The 20,549-nt window shown below is 34.8% G+C and overlaps 1 protein-coding gene across 4 annotated transcripts in view; it reads right to left on the reverse strand.

Moving 5' to 3' along the window:
- Positions 1–20,549, reverse strand: part of LOC120754925 (sodium channel protein type 2 subunit alpha-like) — a 70,325-nt gene that overhangs the window by 27,918 nt on the left and 21,858 nt on the right. The window contains exons 1-14 of one of the 4 annotated variants that reach the window (XM_058421250.1): positions 19,602–19,632; positions 19,017–19,108; positions 18,829–18,920; positions 17,713–17,985; positions 17,341–17,404; positions 16,334–16,475; positions 15,996–16,202; positions 12,841–13,140; positions 8,987–9,340; positions 7,932–8,064; positions 5,532–5,770; positions 4,244–4,417; positions 2,653–3,009; positions 1,267–1,752 (exon numbers count right to left, since the gene is read on the reverse strand). In XM_058421250.1, coding sequence (XP_058277233.1) covers positions 1,267–1,752; positions 2,653–3,009; positions 4,244–4,417; positions 5,532–5,770; positions 7,932–8,064; positions 8,987–9,340; positions 12,841–13,140; positions 15,996–16,202; positions 16,334–16,475; positions 17,341–17,404; positions 17,713–17,929 — 2,673 coding nt within the window. In that variant the 5' untranslated portion in view covers positions 17,930–17,985; positions 18,829–18,920; positions 19,017–19,108; positions 19,602–19,632. Of the gene's footprint in view, positions 1–1,266; positions 1,753–2,652; positions 3,010–4,243; positions 4,418–5,531; positions 5,771–7,931; positions 8,065–8,986; positions 9,341–12,840; positions 13,141–15,995; positions 16,203–16,333; positions 16,476–17,340; positions 17,405–17,712; positions 17,986–18,828; positions 18,921–19,016; positions 19,109–19,601; positions 19,731–20,549 lie in introns of those variants that run through there. The other 3 variants (XM_040069216.2, XM_040069212.2, XM_040069214.2) reach the window with 3 other exon arrangements.

A 20,549-nucleotide genomic window follows, 5' to 3' on the forward strand; every position in this document is an offset into this window, starting at 1 on the left:
AAATTTACCATGGATAAGCACTACTGCTATACTATCTGCACTGGAACTGTTTGTCTCATAACTGAGCAAATAAGACAATAGAATATCTTGCTCTTCATCTTACAATTAGAGCAGCATTTTTTGCAGCTGCAAATAAACACACACTCTTGATGTTCTCTAGCAAAAACCCCACACCATGATTACCTGGATCATGGCTATGCATTAATCTAATGTGGTGTAGTTTGATACTGCTGAGGAATACATCATTATTGCAAAGATGTCAGATATACAGCTATGATAAGGTCATGAATGCAGGGCTTCTTTATAGGAGAGCTTTCTTCATGGTAAACAAACCCTTTTGGATTAATGAGTTATTACATAATATCACAGCTTCTAATCTAATTGAAAACAAATTTATCCATGGTTCCTGATCCCTTAAACCTCACAGTTCCTAAATTTCTAATGGCACTGAATACAATTAGATTCTGGTAATGCATTTCTTAGCTTGTCATTGATCACTACTCCAATATACAATGTTTTCCTTAAGTACCATTAGTACCTGTTCATGATTACTTCTGGTATTTGGCCGCTTAGGTTTTGAAACACATGGCATTGTTTTTTTTAGACAAAGGTTCTGTCACTTTGCACAATAATAACAGCATAAAGCCTTCAAGTAAGCTGTTTCTGCATGCTTCTATACCACAAGGTCATTGTGTTCTCCAGGATAACTTGAGCTGCTGCTTTACCATGACATTCATCGGTACCTAGATTGCTTTATTTCAGCCAGCCATAGTCTCTGAACCCAAAGTCTGTGCAAATATTACTCACAAAGCTTTTTAGATAATCTAGAATACATTACTGATTTGTGATGTCTCAGGGTCAATTTTTAGATCTACCCTAAATATTGAAAGAAATATTTTTTCTCCACTTATGTTTGCTTTGGTATACAAAGCTCCTTAATTTTTCCTTTGCCTTCTACCTTTATACCATAATATTTTATCACATGTAGGTACTACAGAAAACCTAAAACCTCATAAAACTGTGAAAGAAATAATCATATTTAAAATCAAATCTTTTCCAAATTTTAATAAATAAAATACTAAAAATATAAACTCTAAGGATCCTCTACTATACCATTATATATATTTTTTCTTGAATGGTAATGCATAAAATTCTAAAACTTAACATTTATTTACATGGGATAACACAGTTTTAAAAAAATTCTAAATATGTAATTAAAACATGTAAATGTATGACTACAATTTAATAGGACATGGAAAATCCTACCTGTTTGCTTTCTTCCATATCAGATTCACTGCTAAATTCTTCTGTATTTAAATTTTCAAAATCCGATTCTCCAAGTGCAATGGGCACTGTCACAGTGAGGCCTGGGTTGTTTATGAATGACATGTAATCATTTTCATCAATTACGTATTTTTCCACGCTGCTGCCTGTGCCTACACCGCTGGTGGTTCCATTCCCGTCTTTAAGATAATTCAGATCTTTGCTTATTTCAACAGCAGTATGATTGGAAATGCAGCTGTCTTTCTTGTTGTTTAGCTCTTCAAGTGCTTTGATTTCCTCTAAAGATTTCTGCTTTCTAACAAAGGCTTTTCGGATGAACTCATGTATCTTTTTTTTAATATAATCTATGCCTTTCTGAATCCTTGCCACAGCAATCTGCAGATTGTTCATTTCATTATCATCGTCTGTAGCAGCAAGGTTGTCTGAACTAAATGAGCTCAGCAGCAAGGCCAGAAATAGGTTCAATACCTAAAAGATGAGAGAATACAGCTATATAGTAAATACAATCATATCAGAAGTGTTAAATTTGGTAGTGCGAGGTTAACAGTTGTACTTGATGATCTCAAAGGCCTTTTTCAGTAAATGATTCTATGATCCTAAAAAAATCAGTAGAGCAGGTTATGGATCATAAATAACTTTTTGAGGCTCTGCACATTTTTGCTGGCAAAATGTCAAGACTGCAAGGTCAGGTAAATGACTAAGATACAAAGATTTGGAATTCTATTTTATAAAAATTTAAATCATGTTAAAATTATCACTAAAGGAAGACAATTTTGACAGGAAATTTTAACTGCAAATTTTAGCAATAAAAGAAACTTAAAAATAAAGTAAAAGTGAAAATGGTGCATCCCTTCTATAACACTTTATTCTAGGAAGTTCTCATCAATATTTTGCATTTCAATGAATATCAATTCAACACTTTCCAATTGAAATTTTGTATTTTAACTTGTCAGATTGAATTTAAACTTTCCTATAAAGGTTTCTAGTACAATCTTGAGTTAGAAGCTTTTTAACACTTTTTTAAGCCGGATGACAAATCACTCTGGGTTTAATTTTTGTTTTTTACACGTAAAGAATCCAAAAAGTTCAGAACTAAAAATTGAGCAGCACCTCTAAATTAGCTGCAGCACTCCCATGATAGGATGTTGGATTTGACATTTTAGTTTCCTTCTAAATGCTTGTACCCATAGTAAGAATACTTCAGTGTATAGAAATGTATGAAAAAGAGGAAAAGGGAATCTTCATATGTTTTTACCCAAAAATTAGCACATTCAGATTAGTGTCTTAATTCCTAACATTTTCATTGCCTAGCTGTAAGTCCTGCACATCTGCATCAGAGTTAATGTTAAAAAAATGTTCATCACGTACCACTAGGTTTCCAATCACCATGACCAGCATGAAAACAATAAGGCACATGGTTTGGCCTGCAACCTCCATGCAGTCCCACATCGTTTCTATCCATTCTCCACACAGCACTCGAAATACAATCAGGAAAGAGTGGAAAAAGTCATGCATGTGCCAGCGAGGAAGTTCACAGTCACTGGAGATCTTGCAGACGCATTCCTTGTAGCTTTTCCCAAACAGCTGCATCCCAACCACAGCAAAAATGAACACAATGATGGCCAGCACCAGGGTCAGATTCCCCAGAGCCCCCACGGAGTTGCCAATAATCTTAATCAGCATATTTAGGGTTGGCCAAGATTTTGCCAATTTGAAAACTCGAAGCTGCAAAACAAAAATACAGATGAACCGTTAGTGTTAGAAAATAGAAGCTATGTCCAAGTTGTTTAGCAGAGCATACCAATTTCTGTAGATTAGTTTTTTCTTCAGTAGTACCACATTATTATTTTAATGTAAAGCAGGGAACATGTAGTATATATCCAAATCCATTGTGTATTATTTCATTTCAGTGATGCACATATTAAAAAAGTCATAATTTGTGTTTGTATTTTATTTTACTATTTTTAAACATCCACTTACAGATGACTCCTGAGCAATTCTTAAAGACATTTGAGAAGTTTCTACTCTTTTCATCACTGTCACTACACTGTCTTTGCTGGCTTGTTTCCACATTTCCTTTCGCATCACATTGAGCCTTCCATGATTAGATAGAGGCCAGTTTTTTCAACAAAAACTTGATGCAGGCATTGCAATGTCCATTCAAATTGTAAACATTAACTTAAAAATAATATTCATTACCCAAACTATTATGTTACCTGAAGTTGGGTACCATTGCAAGTAGTGCTAAATAAGTCACTTCTTCCTCCTCTATGCATTAGGAGATAAGGTTTTTCAAGTAATGTGGTAACTATTTGGTAATCAAGACTTTTAAATCATTAATCTTGTACCTCTAGTAAACATATTTACAAACTAGTTTGTGTGCAATACTAACTGGTATTAAAAAATATATTTTTAGTAGAAGCTCAATAATATTTTGACTTACATGTTATCTTAAAGTCAGCTTGTTATGACTCTATTATATGAAATGGAGTGACTAAAAGTTTTTTTTTGGTGCCCATTAAATTAAATGTGAAGAGAGGATCTGCTTAAGTTTTTTACCAGTAACACAAACTAATGTTCACAATATAAAGACTAAAAATGCTTTGATTCTTTGTGCTGGTGACAATATGTATGTTTTCACAGGTATTTATCTTTTATCATTCTTAATGAAATCCGTGTAAAGATTCACAAAATTCTTAAAAGGCAGTAGTTAGTGTTATGTTGGCAAAGGATATGAGTTGTATAGAAGATCAGTAGGTATCAATACTAAAAGGTATCAAACAGCTTAAATTTGTACTTACCATACATGGCTTGCAAATTAAGCACATGTGAAAAATAATGTGACTCACTGAAGTATGTAATATATATTTACAAAATATGATAATTATTACAGGCACCAACACGTTTATTTTTTGGGTGAGGTAACTGCATGCAAAGATTTCATTGTCAATATATTTACCAATCTGAATGAGCGAAGAACAGATAATCCTTCAACATTTGCAAGACCAAGCTCCATTAAACTAAGGCTAACGATAATACCATCAAAAATATTCCAGCCTTCTTGGAAATAATAATAAGGGTCCATGGCAATAATCTTTAGTACCATTTCTGCTGTAAATATTCCAGTGAATACCTAAAACAAAATGCAATGAATTGTTATGAGAAATTTATATATCTGAGGAATTTTTTTTAATCCATTGAATTCTCTTACCTCTTACTATAAAAAACAACTGATTGCTAGTCTCCAAATAGCATCTAAGTATTTCTAAACACTGGAAACAAGTAACTAAATCAGGATATATAGTAGGACAGAGGTTTGATAAACATATAAAAAGCTATTGACCACTCAGCAGTTCAGCTCCCTGGTATGTGCTGGACTATTCAGCCAGCAGATGATGACGTGACCTGGTGTTTTAAGTCCTCTTTGATGAGGATGGTTCCAGTAAGGAGACTTGAGAGCAAGTATTTTCCTAGCTTGTCTAAAAAGATGATCATTTCTAATGTCAGACTGTCTAACCACAGACTCTCTAAAGTCTGTCTTGTAGACAGGATCTTCTTGTACCGCGCTTTTTGTAAGAATATAGAGGTTTCACACATAGTTACCAGTCTGTGGGACAGCTATTTCCTTTTAAGAAAATGAACTTCAGCATGATAATGTTATTTAAATATCTCCAACTGCCAAATGTGAAATTATCAATGCATCTTAGTGTCTTTAAGTCCACACTCAACACTTAACTCAACACTTTCTTGCACTGCGTAGTGATCAGTGGTTTTTGCAGCACAACAAAAACTTTGGGATCATGCCATTTTTGTAAAAGTATTTTCACTGTAATGTAATTGAAAAAAATCCAAGAGAAATTCTGACTTTGAATATTTTATCAATTTTGTACAGAAGAAAAATATTTTCTGTGATGTTATATCAGCACCATGGTAAAAACAGCATAATCTACCTTAACATTTGAAAGAAAAAAAACCCAATGTAGAGGTCAAGAAATCTGGCATTCCAGTGAAGACTGCACTTCCACACATATTCAGTTATTTCATTATAGTAGTTAAAAATATATATTCATGAAAGATAAAGGGTCCAGTAAAAAAATCACTTTGCCTGTGAAAATCATATATACCATTTCTAAACTGATTATAAAACAACATTCTGGAATAGATTTAAACAAATACAATACATTTATAAGTTTCTTCTTTTAGAAAAGGGTATTTTTATATCAAGTAGAGCATGACAAACTACTTACCAGGTTCCCCACAGAAAGGACACTGCTAAACTGTTCTGTCATTGGGTAATGTTCCATGGCCATAAACAAGGTGTTTAAAACAATGCAAATAGTTATAGCAAGATCAACAAACGGATCCATCACAACTAAATTGACGATATGCTTTACTTTTAACCATGGACTCCAGCAATCCCAGATCAAGAAAGTATTTGCAAATCTGTACCAGCATGGTGGGCATTTCTGTCTGGATTCTTCAAGCTCTGAAATAAAATAGAAAAAATGAATATTACAAATATATCTTCTGTAAGTTTTTGTTTAAAAGATGGAAGAAGATTATATCAATCAAATAAACTGCTCTCACTAACATGGGATATCCCTCACCCATGTTTATCCACCTTAAAATAAGGCATCTAATTTATTTAAGATCCTCATTCACCAGTGGACATTGAAGTCCTTTCACTAAAGAGTAAATCATCTGAGACAACTCTCTAAAGGGAGAAATGTGTTCGTCTTTCCCAGGACAGTAGAGAGAATCTAGACATTTAGTTTAGGTTACTTGACTTGCTTACAGAAGATATCTTAATTTCAGATATTAAAAGTCAACATTACTCATTACTCATCACTGACATACTATATGTAATTGGGACAAGCTTCATAAAGTATTAATTTTTTTTGTGGTATGTAACATGAGTACATGTTTTGATTTGAGACACTAAAAGGGTTATTTTTGCTACTACGCTGAACCTCTGCAATATCCAATAAATAATTTGGAGTGCATACCTATAATTTCTACTTTGAATTGATATTTTTAATATAATTAATGCCTATTTTCTTATTTTTAAATTACAATTTAATTTGCTTTGAAAATGTCTTGTACAGTTGCAGTGTTTATCAATGAAACAGAACATATATCTGTATTAGGAAAACAACTCTTTAGAAGATGCTCTCAATTAGAATCTTTGGAAACTATTTTTTCTTCCATTTCACTGTCAATATTGTCAAAGTTACAGAAGAATAGTAACTTCTTCAAAGTTAATAATAACAAGGATGAATATCTAATGCAATGGGATGTTTGAAGACAGTGTAGAAGGAAGACTGTTGATTGCTCAAGTGAGAAATACTTAGACTACAAAATATGTAAGAAATGTCTACAGCAGTTTTGATTAAATTTCTGTGTAGTGGCATCAACCCAAGTCTGAAATTTCCCATTTTTCAGGCACCTCTTAGAGTACAGAGAGATCTCCACCATCATGACGCTTATGGATGGTTTTGCTGCAATAGCTGTTTTAGAGATTTGCTAATAATGATTTACTGCAAAAATACACACTTTGAGGATAGTGGATTGATCTCTGCCCCTAATATTGTCCTATATGGGTGGAATTACTGGAATTTAAAATCTTTAAAACTACTGAAACAAACAAGTTCTTTAGGTAGAAAAAGATATCATAGGTAGCTAAAGCTCTTAATAGTATTTATGAACCATAGCAAAGACAGTACTGCTGAAGGAATATATGGATTGGTGTGATAATCACATTTCTGAACATGCAACTCAGAATGCTGAAAGGCAGAATAGGACCAGCCTTGGACAAAAGTGATCACTCATACTGGATGCTGAGTTGGCACAGACTCTTGCTGCACGTAGCAATTTCTGAAATGGCAGAAACCAGATATGGTTAAGTAGGTGAACTATTGGGAAAATTTTGTTTACATTGACATGTTTTTTTCTCATCAGGAGACTGGAAGGACTAACTATTTAACTGGAGGAAGGATGCAGCACTTTCTAAGGAGATATCCTGTTTACAGAGAAGAGAACCAAGATTTAGGAGGTACCAACAGAGCACACTTGCACTAAACTAGGAAGACATACTCATAAAGATAGAAGTTTGTGAGAACAATTTTCTTTAGAAGAAAATACGTGATGTAAGTCTTTTATTTCTCACTATAATTAGTTTGTGATCTGTTTGTTTATCTGTGAGCAGAGGGCTTCAGAAATCACTTTGAAATTATATTTCAATGCTGGCTTAGTAACATGCTAAAATTTCTTAGTAATTTCTTGTCTTTTTAGAATATATGTTGAATCTGCAAGGTTGGTCTGACACACTTTGTCACCATCCAGTAGATAAATCCTTCAAGCTTATAAAAATAATTTAATGGCATATGTATGAAGAGTGAGCATACTCATTTTCCATTAAATAAGAAAAAAATCCCAAAAGTATACTTTTTCACACAGAAATGAAACATGGTTAAGCATTCAGACTGTGTAAATGACCTTAGAAATGCTCAAAAGCCTTTTGTATCTGATGTTCAGAGACTCCACATGTCCAGTTTTACACTTACAAAGGAAATTATGTAAATAATTTCTCTGTACATGTAGTTAGCAGAACTTCAATGAACTGCCTGTCAGATAAAATGCACAAATACCTTCCATTGTATTTGTAAGTATGCTGGCTATGCTCATTGCTCTTTGTCTTGCAGCAGACTCTTCCAGCATTTCCATAGAAATTTGGTATGAGCTCAGTCTTCTTTTCCTTATTTCTGCTTCTGTAGTGGTGCCCTGTAAATGAAATACTGAGGAATTAGACCATCCTTTTCAACTGAATTAACAGTATTTACTGCATAAATATTGTAGTGATAATCAAATCAGCTTTGTGCAATGTACTATGCTTTTCACTGAACGTTTCTGCTCTTGTCAGGATTTCTTCCTTCTTTATTGAGGAATTTGGTGGGAATTTTGTACAGTACTACAAATCATCAACTGGAGGACCCAATACCAACACAGTGTGGGACCAAAGGTGGTTCAAATTTAAATGACTGGCTGAACAAAATCTTTGTTCAGTACCTCCTTGATAGTGATATTAATAATAGTAATAATAAATAATAAATAGTAAATAATAGTAATAGTAAATAGTAAATAATAGTAAATAATAAATAAAATACTACAATAAATAAAAGACTTGCTTATTTGAAAGAACATCTTAGCTTTCAGAAGTCTTAAACTGAGACTAAAATGTTATGTAATTTCAAAGGTACATAGGAACTGTACATACTTTTCTCATGAAAGGTATGAGAAAAAGTCTGAGAAAAATTCAGGAAGGGGTAATTCTAATAACTGTCATGAGAATAGTAACCACCTGGTTAACTTTATAGGAGTTTTCTTATACATATTTCAAAGCTAAAGCCTTATTTATATATTGAATATCTACTGCTGAAGTGAAACTATAGAAAAATAGTCAAATTCAACTCATCTTTTTTTTTTTTTCTACATGTAGATTTCTTGCTGAAAGAAAGAAGAATATAATACTTTACTAAGGCTTAGACATAGGAGGTTGAGGACTTTTTTTCATTTAGGTTCTCTTATTTAGAAACTATTGCAATTCTTTAATTCTTTCTTTAAGAAATTATAAGGAATGCAGAGATGAGGAATAAGAGAAAATTCTGTGCCTGAACCAAACTGTAATAAATACTGGTTTACTTACAATTACCTCTGGTATAAGCTGACCAGTAGGTGAAGTTAGAGTTGAAGGTCCTCCAACCAAGGAAACCACTCCATTGCAATCCACAGTGCTGTGCATCTTCCCGTTTACTGGAAGGGCTGGTATCATTCTAGATGATACACTGGCCTGACTTATGTTACTGTTGCGCCTTTCTCCATGTCGATTTGGGACAAAGAGAGAATCTCTTCTGCTCTCATTGTCTTCAAGAGTGCTATGCTCATCATCAGCAAAGTCATTTTCAGATCCTACATCCTTTGCATGACCTCTGAAACTGAAAATGCTGGTTTTGCTGTTGCGCCTTGGTGAGAACAGAGAACCACGAATGCTTAACAAAGACTGTAAAAGATTTTAAACAAACCAAACAAAACAGCATTAGAACTAAAGCTGTAAGTTCTTTGCTTTTCAAAGAATAGGTACAGTGCTGAGGGAAGGATAGTCGCGTTTTTTCTTCCATAGTATATGTGTGTCTGCTAGGGGAATGCGTTCACCAGGAGACCTGAAGCAGAGGGGAAAAATTCTTTTAAGGTAATGTAGCAGGACTGAGGAAATGTTGTGCAGAAGACATAAGATTGAACAGTTCTAGGTGAAGAAGGTGTATTGAACTGGCATGGACTGTGCTGGACACAGGTTTCAATATCACTATCAAGATTTTGAAAGTACTTGTCTTTTATCCCTTCAATTATAGTACAGAGCTAAGTGTCTTTTACTTCTCTTCTTCATGCGCTGGATTCCTAGGGATAGCAACTAATAATGCTCACCCTCACTCTTTTCTGTTGTATTTGGTAGATGCAGGAGTGATGTTAAAGTTTGCCATTGAAGTCTTTCTAAACTGATGTAAGGAACTTGACTGACCTCTTCCCAATAGGCTCAATAGTGTGGGAACAACAATTAGAAGACAGAGGGGACAGCTTTGGGAAGCTTTGGAGGTACAGCAGCAGCGCTCTTAGGCATAGTTCTCCAGGGACCATAGCAGGTTGCACACACCTGGCAGAAGGTATCACTTGGTTATCAGGCAGCTCAAAGCAAGTATTCACCAGGGACATTGTTACCTAAAGATATTCTCTTACAAGTGAGAAAAATAAATCAGTGGATGTTGGTAATTCATCTTTTAATTACAGTAGAAGCTGGTTAATGAAGTGTTCTTCTCCCTTGCTACATATTTTATTAACAGCATTCATGAATAAATAAAATGAGTACTAATTGTGGAGAAAAGTCACCTGGCATTCAGCCTGCTTCAGTTCTGCATTTGTGCAAATCTTCTCATCTTTTTTCATGAAAAACCTGGTTTGAGACTATTGTCATTTTTACACTATTTCTGCAGGTGAAAAGTCCTCATATGTAATAGCAATGAGTTTGATCCCAGGATAATTAAAGTGAAACTGAAAACTGTCCTATATTATATAAACCTATGTTAATACTTTGAAAATCAAGCACTGTATATATACATATATCAACCCATATGTGTATCTGTATATGCATAGTCAGATATATAAATTCACACACATTATGTGTGTGCTGAATTGGTAGAACTGCCTATTATAAAGCCTGGCAGGTGTTTACCATTATGGGATGTATTTTTTTCTGCTCTCACAGCTATACCAAATTTTAATAGTTTGGGCTGAAATTTTCTATGCTGGCTGTCAGCCTCAGGCTGAGTTACTTGAAAAATATCAGCCAAATGATTTTGCCAATGATTATGTAAACTTGGCTGGAGAAAAAGTGCTGTTTTGCTTATACGGAAAGATAATTTTATCCAAAAAAACCCTCTAGCTTCTATGGAATATGACAGTGAATACTGAAAAAGCAGTAAACTAATTGCTACGCCATTTTCACGTTGCCTTGTAAATGTGTCTGGCCAACTTACGGTCCTTCAAAAAATGACATGCTCACCAGGGTTTCATCTGACGACCAGCGATACCCTTGTTCTTTTAGAGAATGTTCCCGTGGCTGCTATGTTTTATTTGCAGGCCAGTCTTTCCAATATGTGTTACCACAGTTTGAGCACAGCTAATTGGATCAGCCCCCTCAGGGATTTGGGGGAAGTAATGTCTGTTCTGCAAGTCCCTGCTGCATGGAGACAAAAGATACAAGCCAAAATGGCTGCAATTTTAACATATGTAGAGGCAGAAATATATGTGTCCACATGCTATCAGAAAGTAAGGACTGAAAAGAAGGTTTGACTTTTCTGGCAAAACTGCATCATTCATCTGCATGTGGAATATAGTATCAAAGGACAAAACCTCTTACAGGGCCCAACTGAACAGATTATCTCCCCTTACCATTCTGCCCCACTGTTTCATAACATGGACCCTGTATCACCAGGGAGATTCTCCATGGCTAACAAAACGAGCTCTTCATTTACCAATTCTACTGTTTGCAAGTCTTTTGCTCTTGCGGCACCCAAGTTTTAGCTGTACGCTATCAACTTTTGCCCCAAAGCTTTGTTACAATTGGAAAAAAAAGATTGTCAAGCATCTTTAATTAATGAGTTATTCCTAACCTTGGTGGTATCCATAGGTAAAAGTCATCTATTGGCTCAGCTCACACATCATTTTGAAGAGATGCATTTTGAGTGATTTTTTTCTAAAAATGCCATAACTGTGTGTAGCCTTGAAATAAGCAAAAGTAGCACAGAATCATTTAGGCTGGAAAAGACCTCCAAGATCATCAAGCCCAACCTTTGACTGACATTGTCAACTAAGCCATGGCACTAAATGCTACATCCAGTCATTTCTTGGACACTTCAAAGGATGCTGACTCCACCACCTCCCTGGATAGTCCATTCCAATTTTTTATAAACCTTTCCATGAAGGAATACCTCCTGGTGTCCAACCTGAAATTCTCCTGGCACATCTTGAGGCTATTTCCTGTCATTGGTTGCTGGGAGAAGAGGCTGACCTCCACCCGGCCACAATCTTTTTTCAGGGAGTTGTAGAGTGATAAGGTGCCCCCTGAATCTCTTCTTTTCCAGGTTAAACACCCTCAGCTTCCTCAGCTTCTCCTCATATAACTCACTCTCTAGACCTTCACCAGCCCTTCCCTGGACCTGCTCCAGCAGCTCCATATCTGTCTTGTACTGAAGAACCCAGGACTGGACGCAGGATTCAAGGAGCGGCCTCATCAGTGCCAAGTACAGAGGGCATATCCTTAAGTGACAGAAGAGACCCTTTAATTCATGGGAGTGGAGCTTAGAACTTTGGATTAAATTATTTCCAGAGGTCCTTCATAAACTACTTTTTTTCCTATGATTGCAATGATTTTCCATCATGTATAATGGATTTCAAATGAAAAGGAACAGTATGACTAAATTGTTACACATACAGGCCCAAAAGATCCCTGTGTAATTTGTCCTTATTGTGCAGTACTAGTGCTCCTTTTCTCATTATCTTCACATTAAAGAAACTAATTAAAGAAAATAATAGAAATTAATGGTAATGTGGGATTTCCTGTGCAGAGTATTTTGATGCTGCAGTATGCTAAAAACCCCACTTATTTGTAGAGTTTTGAAATAGATCTAGAACAGAGAACATACAGTTAATGCATTAATGCATATATATGAATACTAATCTTTCTTTCTCCAGTCTACTAGACACATCCTCAGAAATACATTTTCAGAAATGTGTTAATTAAGTTTAGAACTATTCTTGTTATGTTGTTTTTATCTCTTTGCTAATAGAATGGGTGAAACTATCTCAAACTTTTACTGTGAATGGTACTACCACTGATTTTCTCTTCACTTACCATTTACATAACTTCCAGTATGTAAACCTGATGTAATATCAGTGAAAATAAAAGTAGAGTGGACACACATGACTTAGTAAAATAGAGCGCTGTACCTGGTGAGGAGAAGTAAGCCTTTTTTCATATGTCAGTTGACTTCCTTCTGTGGAGAAGCGGAAACTTTTCCTTCTGATACTGTCTTCTGACTCAGACTTGGGGAACTTATCGATATCTCCTTTGTCCTCTGCTTCAGACATTTCTTTCTGTCTTCTTTTCTTCCTTCTGTTTCTTCTTTCTTTAGCACTCTTTGAGCTCAGCTTTGATGCTTCTGAAGAGCTTTCCAAGAGTTCTCCTAATCCGCCTACACCACTGAAATCTCTTGATGCAACTGATGCTGCTGCTACTGCTGCTGTTGTCTGTCAGGTTATAAAGCAAGATATTCTTAGTAGACTAAAAAAGAGAATAATTTCTTTTATCAACTGGTTTTTATTATAACTGTGATAATAATGCTCTTCATATACTCTTGAGTGTGTAAGTATACCCAAACAAATTGTATCAAAGATAAACTATTGAGTTGTACAGCTCCTCACTGTTTAGCAGCATGAGCTAATTGAAGCACTAACTTCAGCAGAATTCAGCAGAACACTAGCTACACTATTCGTTAAAGAATTGATGCACAAGATGCTTGTCTGAAATAAAAGTAGTCAGAAAAGTGTTAATATAGTGCTTTTTAATGTATTTCAGACTTGTTATTCCATTTTCTCTTGAGAAAAGCCCCACATCATGGTCTAATTCAGCTGATCCCTTCTGAGCTCTTACAGAGAAAACTAAAGCCTAACATTCATCATCTGAGTTAATGTATCAAAATCCAGCTAGCACCCTGAAAGCAGTTGAATCCAGCCTTTCCTCACTGTCTTCACAGTAAGAACACTCCCTTTACTTTCCACCTGCCTTTGCTGGTACAAGGCACAACCTCTAGGCACATCTTCAAGCCCTTCCTCCCTTTTCACATTTTCCCATCCACATGTCCCACTATATCTGCTCTCTAGGTCTTTTTTATAGATATGCAAGGTATATTTATTGCCTGTTGGTGCTATGGCCTGAGAGAAGAAAAAAGTTTTGATTTCTTCTCTGATGGAGAGGTGTGATATGACTTACTGGAGCAAAGTCATCCCAAAACTCAGGACCAGTATCTTTAACTACATTGGTCAGCCTACTTGTTTTGGTTCATTAGAGAAAGGTTCTTTTACTCATCAAAAAAAAAAGAAGAATTGAGAGTATATCCAGTGCTGTTCCTCGAAAGAACTGTGGGAGATTGTGATGAAATCCTGTAGTGGAAATATCTTTGGGGAGATGATAGGCTGCTCTTAGCTTACAAAAATGGTGTGATAAATGGCAAGAGACTAGGGTTATATAACAAAGATGACTAGCAATTATCCAGCAAAACATAGTATATTCAATGCCAAGTATTTTAGGAATGATTACATATCTCTTTACAGCAGGAAAGGATAGTTTGGAAGCTCATAGCATGAATTAATGTCTTTTTTTTTGCTACAATATACAACCCAGGCTATAGAAGTTGACTTGATACAGACTTTTCCTGCTAAATGGAGTATTAAAAGGATTCTGAAGTGTTTATAAAATAACAAAGAAATACTCAAAATTTTGTCATACTGGTTCAGAATATGATCCTTCAAAGACTCTAACAAAAACAAAGGCAGCAGATGCTGAGTCATCACCCATCTCCTTCATAGTACTAACAGTAAATGTCAAACAAGTACAGCAATCCAAAGACCACTGTGATGCCTTAAGTTTGTGGATGAATAGGTTCACTGTCAAGGGAGTGAAGAGATAAACTAATTTCTGCCTTAGTAACTAATTCAACACTTCAGTGATCCACCTGGTACTGCCTACTTTCTGCTAATGTTTTCACAAATTAAAGAGAGCCTGACTGTAATAATGCTGTACTCATAATGAATGTAGTGGTCGCTCATTAAAAAAAAAATGACTTTCCATGGTCTTTTTTCAACCTTACTTATAGTCTCTGTTTCTTATTCTTCTCTTATTTCTTAGTCTGGATCAGCTTCATTTTTCTCCACTCTCAGATACACAAACATTTAGATGAACCTGCTGATATCTTTTAGTATTTAATGTGATTTAGTGCCTTTAAGGCATTAAAATACCAGATTTAAGAAAACCCCAGCAATATACACTTTGCTGACATTCAACCTTTCTACATTGGAATTTTGCAGGATTCTACTCTTTCTTTAGTAATTTGGAAGGGATAAAGTTTAATGACTAAAATAAAGATATGCTAATCAGATTTCACAAGTCATACATAAAGGTTTCTTTTCAAGCAAAAGACACTTAGCACTTTATGGAGTCATTCTAACTTAGTGAAAGTACCTGTAAAGTACTAGCAAAAATAGAGTTTCATAGGAGTTTCAAATTTGCTAGCATTTTATAAACTCTGTCCTGTTGAAAATGACTAAATGCCATTTGAAAAGCAGTGGAAAATCAGTCCAGAAATTAGACAGGTGGCTGACTCACAGAACTGAACTGTATATATTTTACTTTCAGATAAGAAAACCTTTCACAAAACTATCTATTAAAATGTCTTTTTCTCATAAAACTTTAAATAATTTTCTTCTCTTTTCAAAGAAAACAAAGATTACTTTAAAAGACCTCTGAAGTAGTATCTTTATTATGAATATTGCTCATCCAGTTTTGAATATTGCTTGCCTGTTCTAAGAATGCATAAACTTCTGCATAAACATTTACTACAGTGTCAGTTAGGGATATTTTTAATTACCTTGCTGGATAGAAACCTAGTAGAACACTGATTACAATCCTTCTCTCTGATGAATATTTGTGGTAAATTATTAAGTACATCAAGCTTGGCAATTCTAACTCAGATGTAAAGCAGAAGTAACATCACTAGACTCCATTCATGCTATTTATAATATCTGTAACATAAAAGCACCATTCTTTATGACTATTTAAAGTCAGGTTTCTAGAGCATTCTTGTGACAAACATTTTACTTTTATAGTCTTTTGGTGAATGAAGTAACATCCTTTTCTGTACCATTAGCTTGCTTTTTTTACTATTTGGTTACTTCCTGGTTTTCATTGGCTATTTCCCCTTTTATAACTTACATGGTAAACAAGACCTTTTATTCATTGCACAATTTTTCCATGTTCTTAATCATAAAAGATTTTTTTCCTTGCCTTAAGAAGAAGGCTGTCCAGAAACTACAATTTCCATCATTACCTGAGCTTCTTCTTGTTGCTTCTTCAGTTGTTCCAGCATCTGCTGAAATTCTGCCTCTTTCTGCTCTGCTTCTTCCAGGGTTGCTTGATTCTGTTCTTCATAGGCCATGGCAACCACAGCCAGGATCAGGTTTATCAGATAGAAAGAGCCCAGAAAAATCACCAGGACAAAAAATATCATGTATGTCTTCCCAGCAGCACGCAGCGTCTAGAGAGTAGAAAGCATGTCTATATATTATTCCACAACTTATCTTTTTCAGCTCATGCAAAAAGTAAGCCTATTTATATAATTTTGGACATCACTGACAATTTCCTATTTATATCTTAATAATTTCTTACCAGCTGATAAAGGTTTTCCCAGAAGTCCTGAGTCATTAGCCGAAACAGTGACAAAAAAGCCCAACTGAAGGTGTCAAAACTTGTGTAGCCATAGTTGGGGTTTCTGCCAGCTTTCACACAGATATATCCTTCTGGGCATTGCCTATGTGAAAACCAAACAGGAGGCACTTAGTCATAACTTTTATTCCCTCCTAGAAAAGATGTATTATCTTTTGGAAGAATATGCATTATTTTTCAACAGAAAAGCCATAATTTCTAATTAAATTTAGAAAAAAAATTCTCAAGAACTGAACTAATTACATAGTAAATGAAAGATATCCTTCTCATCCATTCACTGGTTGAAATGACCTAAATATTAAAATTCTCTTCAACTACATTTTGCAAATAGAATCTTTATTCCAAATTAATTATTTCCTGGCAGAAATAATTGCAAAACTGTTGTTAAGGTTACAGACAGATTAAACAATATTATTAGCTAAATCCAATTGTAATATTAGGGATTTCCTACATAATGCTGATGCATATATTTTTGGTAAACCTCTTCACTGCTACCAGTCAGGAATCCAAGTTCAGCTACCAGTTCTAGGCTCATAATTTGGCACATGTAAATGGCAGAATTTGCCAGAAGTGAAAGAGTTAGGCTTGAAAAAACAGATTTAATTTTGGACGCTGATGTCACTGCTGTGCTTTCTTAATATTTCCATGTTCTCTTTCTCACTTTTAACTTTTGTTTCCTCCTACTTTCTTCAATCAGTAAATCACCAAAAGAGACTTAAAAAAAATTCAGATCTTATCTGAAGATTCATTTTCCATTCTAGCAGGAAAAAGGCTGTTAATTTGTATTTTGTTTAGCCGGAGTGTAAAACATTTTGACTCCAGTAAGAAATTCTCACTTAGTTGCAAAACTCCGTAAGTTCTGTAACCCTGCTAAGTATGGCGTTGCAGCTAGAACTCATGTTACTTTTTCTTCTACAGAGCACAACAGAGAATTTTTGAAAGGGTCTTACCCTGCATCAGAGCTATTACCACAAAGTAGGGCATCTCTTTGTCCTTCCAAAATGTAAAAATGAGCTGTGTAGAAAGCATTAGAAATATATATGAATAGAGCAAATAAACCTGAAAGTGCTACTAAGTAAAATAAAAATAAAAATAAAAACAAAAAATAATGTTAAATCATGGTGGCTAGTTACTGATCAGGTTTAGGAACGTTTCTGAATCTTGTATTTTTTATTGTATGTATTTGATCTCTGTAAATGAGTGACTGTAAGCAGCTCTACATAAGGCAGAAATATAAACCCCTCAATGTTCTTTGTATGGTCAAAAATAATTACATATTTTAGCCACAAGTATATTAAAATAGTTATATCAGACATTCTTACTTTCATCCTCAATGTAATCCTTCCAGTTAAACGTGCTCACTGTCATGTTAACAAATGTACCGTTTTCATTCATTGTGCTGTTAAAGTAGGAAATAATGTTTATCTCAAAAGTAGAATTGTCTGGAGGCCACTGCAGGCATTTATTCCTCAGGTTGCCCATGAACAGCTGCAGCCCTATCAGTGCAAATACACTCAGACAAAACACAGTCAGGATCATCACATCCGAGAGCTTCTTCACAGACTGAATCAGGGCCCCCACTATAGTCTTCAGGCCTGCAAAAAGAAAAAAAAGATCCAAAGAATTATCAAAGAGTATCTTTGCCTTCCCGTATTATTCAGAGGCCATGCAGACACTTAAAAATAAATTATTTTTTTATTTCTCAAAAGATAAAGCTTCATGAGCAGCCTCAGAGCTTGTGAAGATGAATGAAAGAAAAATATTCTTTTTTATGATTATGCAATGTACATATATTCCAACAAATCAAATATACATTATTCTCAAGCAGGAAACTTTATCAATCATGCTTTCTTAGTACAGATTTGATTGCATTTCCTAATTTTTCTCTGCAGTAAATATTCTGCCAATAATTCAGTTTCCAGTCAATTCTATACATGACTCCACAACAGTGCAAAGCACCATAAGATAGAATTGCTTGTAATTTTGAAGGAAAAAAATCTTTTGCATTTGATAAATTTTCCTGTGCATCATTTTTTTCTTCTTTGCTATCTTCTTTTATTGTTACTTGCTTATTTTTGAGACGACTGTCAATTTTAAGTGATTAAAAAAAGGAAAAAATTCAAGACCAAGAAAGCCATAGCACTTTTGTAATGTAGAGGCAATTTGTCACAATAAAATGCAGAAAAACAAAGCAAAATAACCCATAGGCCTCATATTTTGTTTCATGCAAGACTCTGTTAAACTCAAAGGCTGATTTTGCAAAATAAAAGAAGCTAATGCTGAAAAGGCAAAGAATCATAAACTAGGTTAATGATCCATGCCTTTTTTTTTTTTTTTTTTTTTTTTGGCAACATAAGCAGCAAACAACAAGACTTATGCTCAAAGGAAGTGAATTCAATGGAACGAAAGTCAGCCTCGGTGTTTAACCTTGCTCTCACCTGGAATGACTGATATTGTTTTCAAAGCTCGGAGAACTCTGAATGTTCTCAACGCTGAGACATTGCCCAGGTCCACAAACTCTGTCACATATCTGTAATAGGGGAGTTCACACACAAACACAATGACAGCACACAAATAACAGTTGGAGATACGAGGGGCCTAACACCTTACACCAACTACTTCTTACCTGGAATTACAGAAATAGTTTTCAAAGCTCTCAATACTCTGAAAGTTCGAAGAGCTGAAACATTGCCTAGGTTTACAAATTCTGTTACATACCTGTAGGATTAAATCACAGTTATTCAGAATTGAGGCAGAGCTTATACTAATTATGTGGGTCTTCAAAACCTCTGTGGCAATACTAGCAATCATACTTCCAAATTTACCTGTCTCTTCAATACATTTCGCTTTAATAATTGTTTTCATCAATTTTGTCTAAATGTCATTGAAGTGAAACTCACTGATTTGTATTTGAACATCTAGTTAAACTAATTAGCTTGTAATGGGACGGTAACATGAAGTCAAAGGGATGGCTTCATTTCTGGTGAGCAGAAAAATGTAGGACATGAAATTAGTGTCCCTCTCCAGTAATTACACCAGTGGCTGACACTCCATTTCGACTTCTGCCATTTTTTACTTTGAATACTAAAATACAGAGTCTAAACTTCAAAGGTTGAAAAAATTAAATATGTTTAAATAAATTCATTTATTATAATAATATTTACTACTAATTTCATGCCCTAAAAGCTTAAAAAGTTCTTGAATCACTTACGCCATTAAAATGACACTGAAGTCAAGCCAGTTCCATGGGTCTCGCAGAAAAGTAAAACCTTCTAAGCAGAAGCCTCTTGCAAGAATTTTGATAAGTGATTCAAAGGTATAAATTCCAGTGAAAGTGTACCTGAAAATCATCAGAGCAGGAATAATGAATTTTTGCATACTTACAGACAGTGCCAGTCTTTAGCAAAGATGAATTAAAAGAGAAGAAAAAGTACTTAAAAGTGAAAGAAGTGAATTATTAACTTCACTTGCCCTAAATATTGTAGTTGCTGTTCAGTCATTGTGGAAATTTGAACCTGATATATATGCTACTCATTTTCTAAAAGGTTGATTTAATCTCAGTTCTTGTGCTTACAAATAATTTCTGACTCTAGTATTTATGCATGTATTTCAGACTTTTATATGTCCATTCTTCAGCACTTGGAGGGTTGCCTCTGCTTGCATTCATAAATCAGGTGGATGTCTAAATGTTACAAAAATTGAAGGGGGGTTTTTTGGGTTTTTTTGTTTGTTTGTTTGTGGGTTGTTGTTTTTTGTTGGTTTGTTTTGTTTTGTTTTGTTGTTTTGGTTTTTTTTTTCTAAATCAGAGAGTTTTGTAAAAATCAGTTATGGATAATAACTATAGTAATGCCTGTATTACATGTTTATTTCATTAATAATCATATATAAGAAAGCACTCCCAGACTGTTATTCTGAAAGACGGGGAGCATGATTACCAGCTTACCTGGTGTGGGAACAGCTATTCATTTAACAACATAGAAGAGTCAGTTATAACCAGCATAATGCAGGCACTTCCTGAGACCTACATGGATCTCTGTGAACCTCCAGAATAAAGGAACTCTACCTTCACACTCTACTGCTCTCCTTTCAGACCCTCAGCAACTCTAACAAGCAACTCTAACTCTAACACTGTTAACTGGGAATGGGTTAATGGTAGTTG

The sequence above is a fragment of the Hirundo rustica genome, chromosome 7 (genome assembly GCF_015227805.2).
Source record: "Hirundo rustica isolate bHirRus1 chromosome 7, bHirRus1.pri.v3, whole genome shotgun sequence".
Classification (NCBI taxonomy): Eukaryota; Metazoa; Chordata; class Aves; order Passeriformes; family Hirundinidae; genus Hirundo; species Hirundo rustica.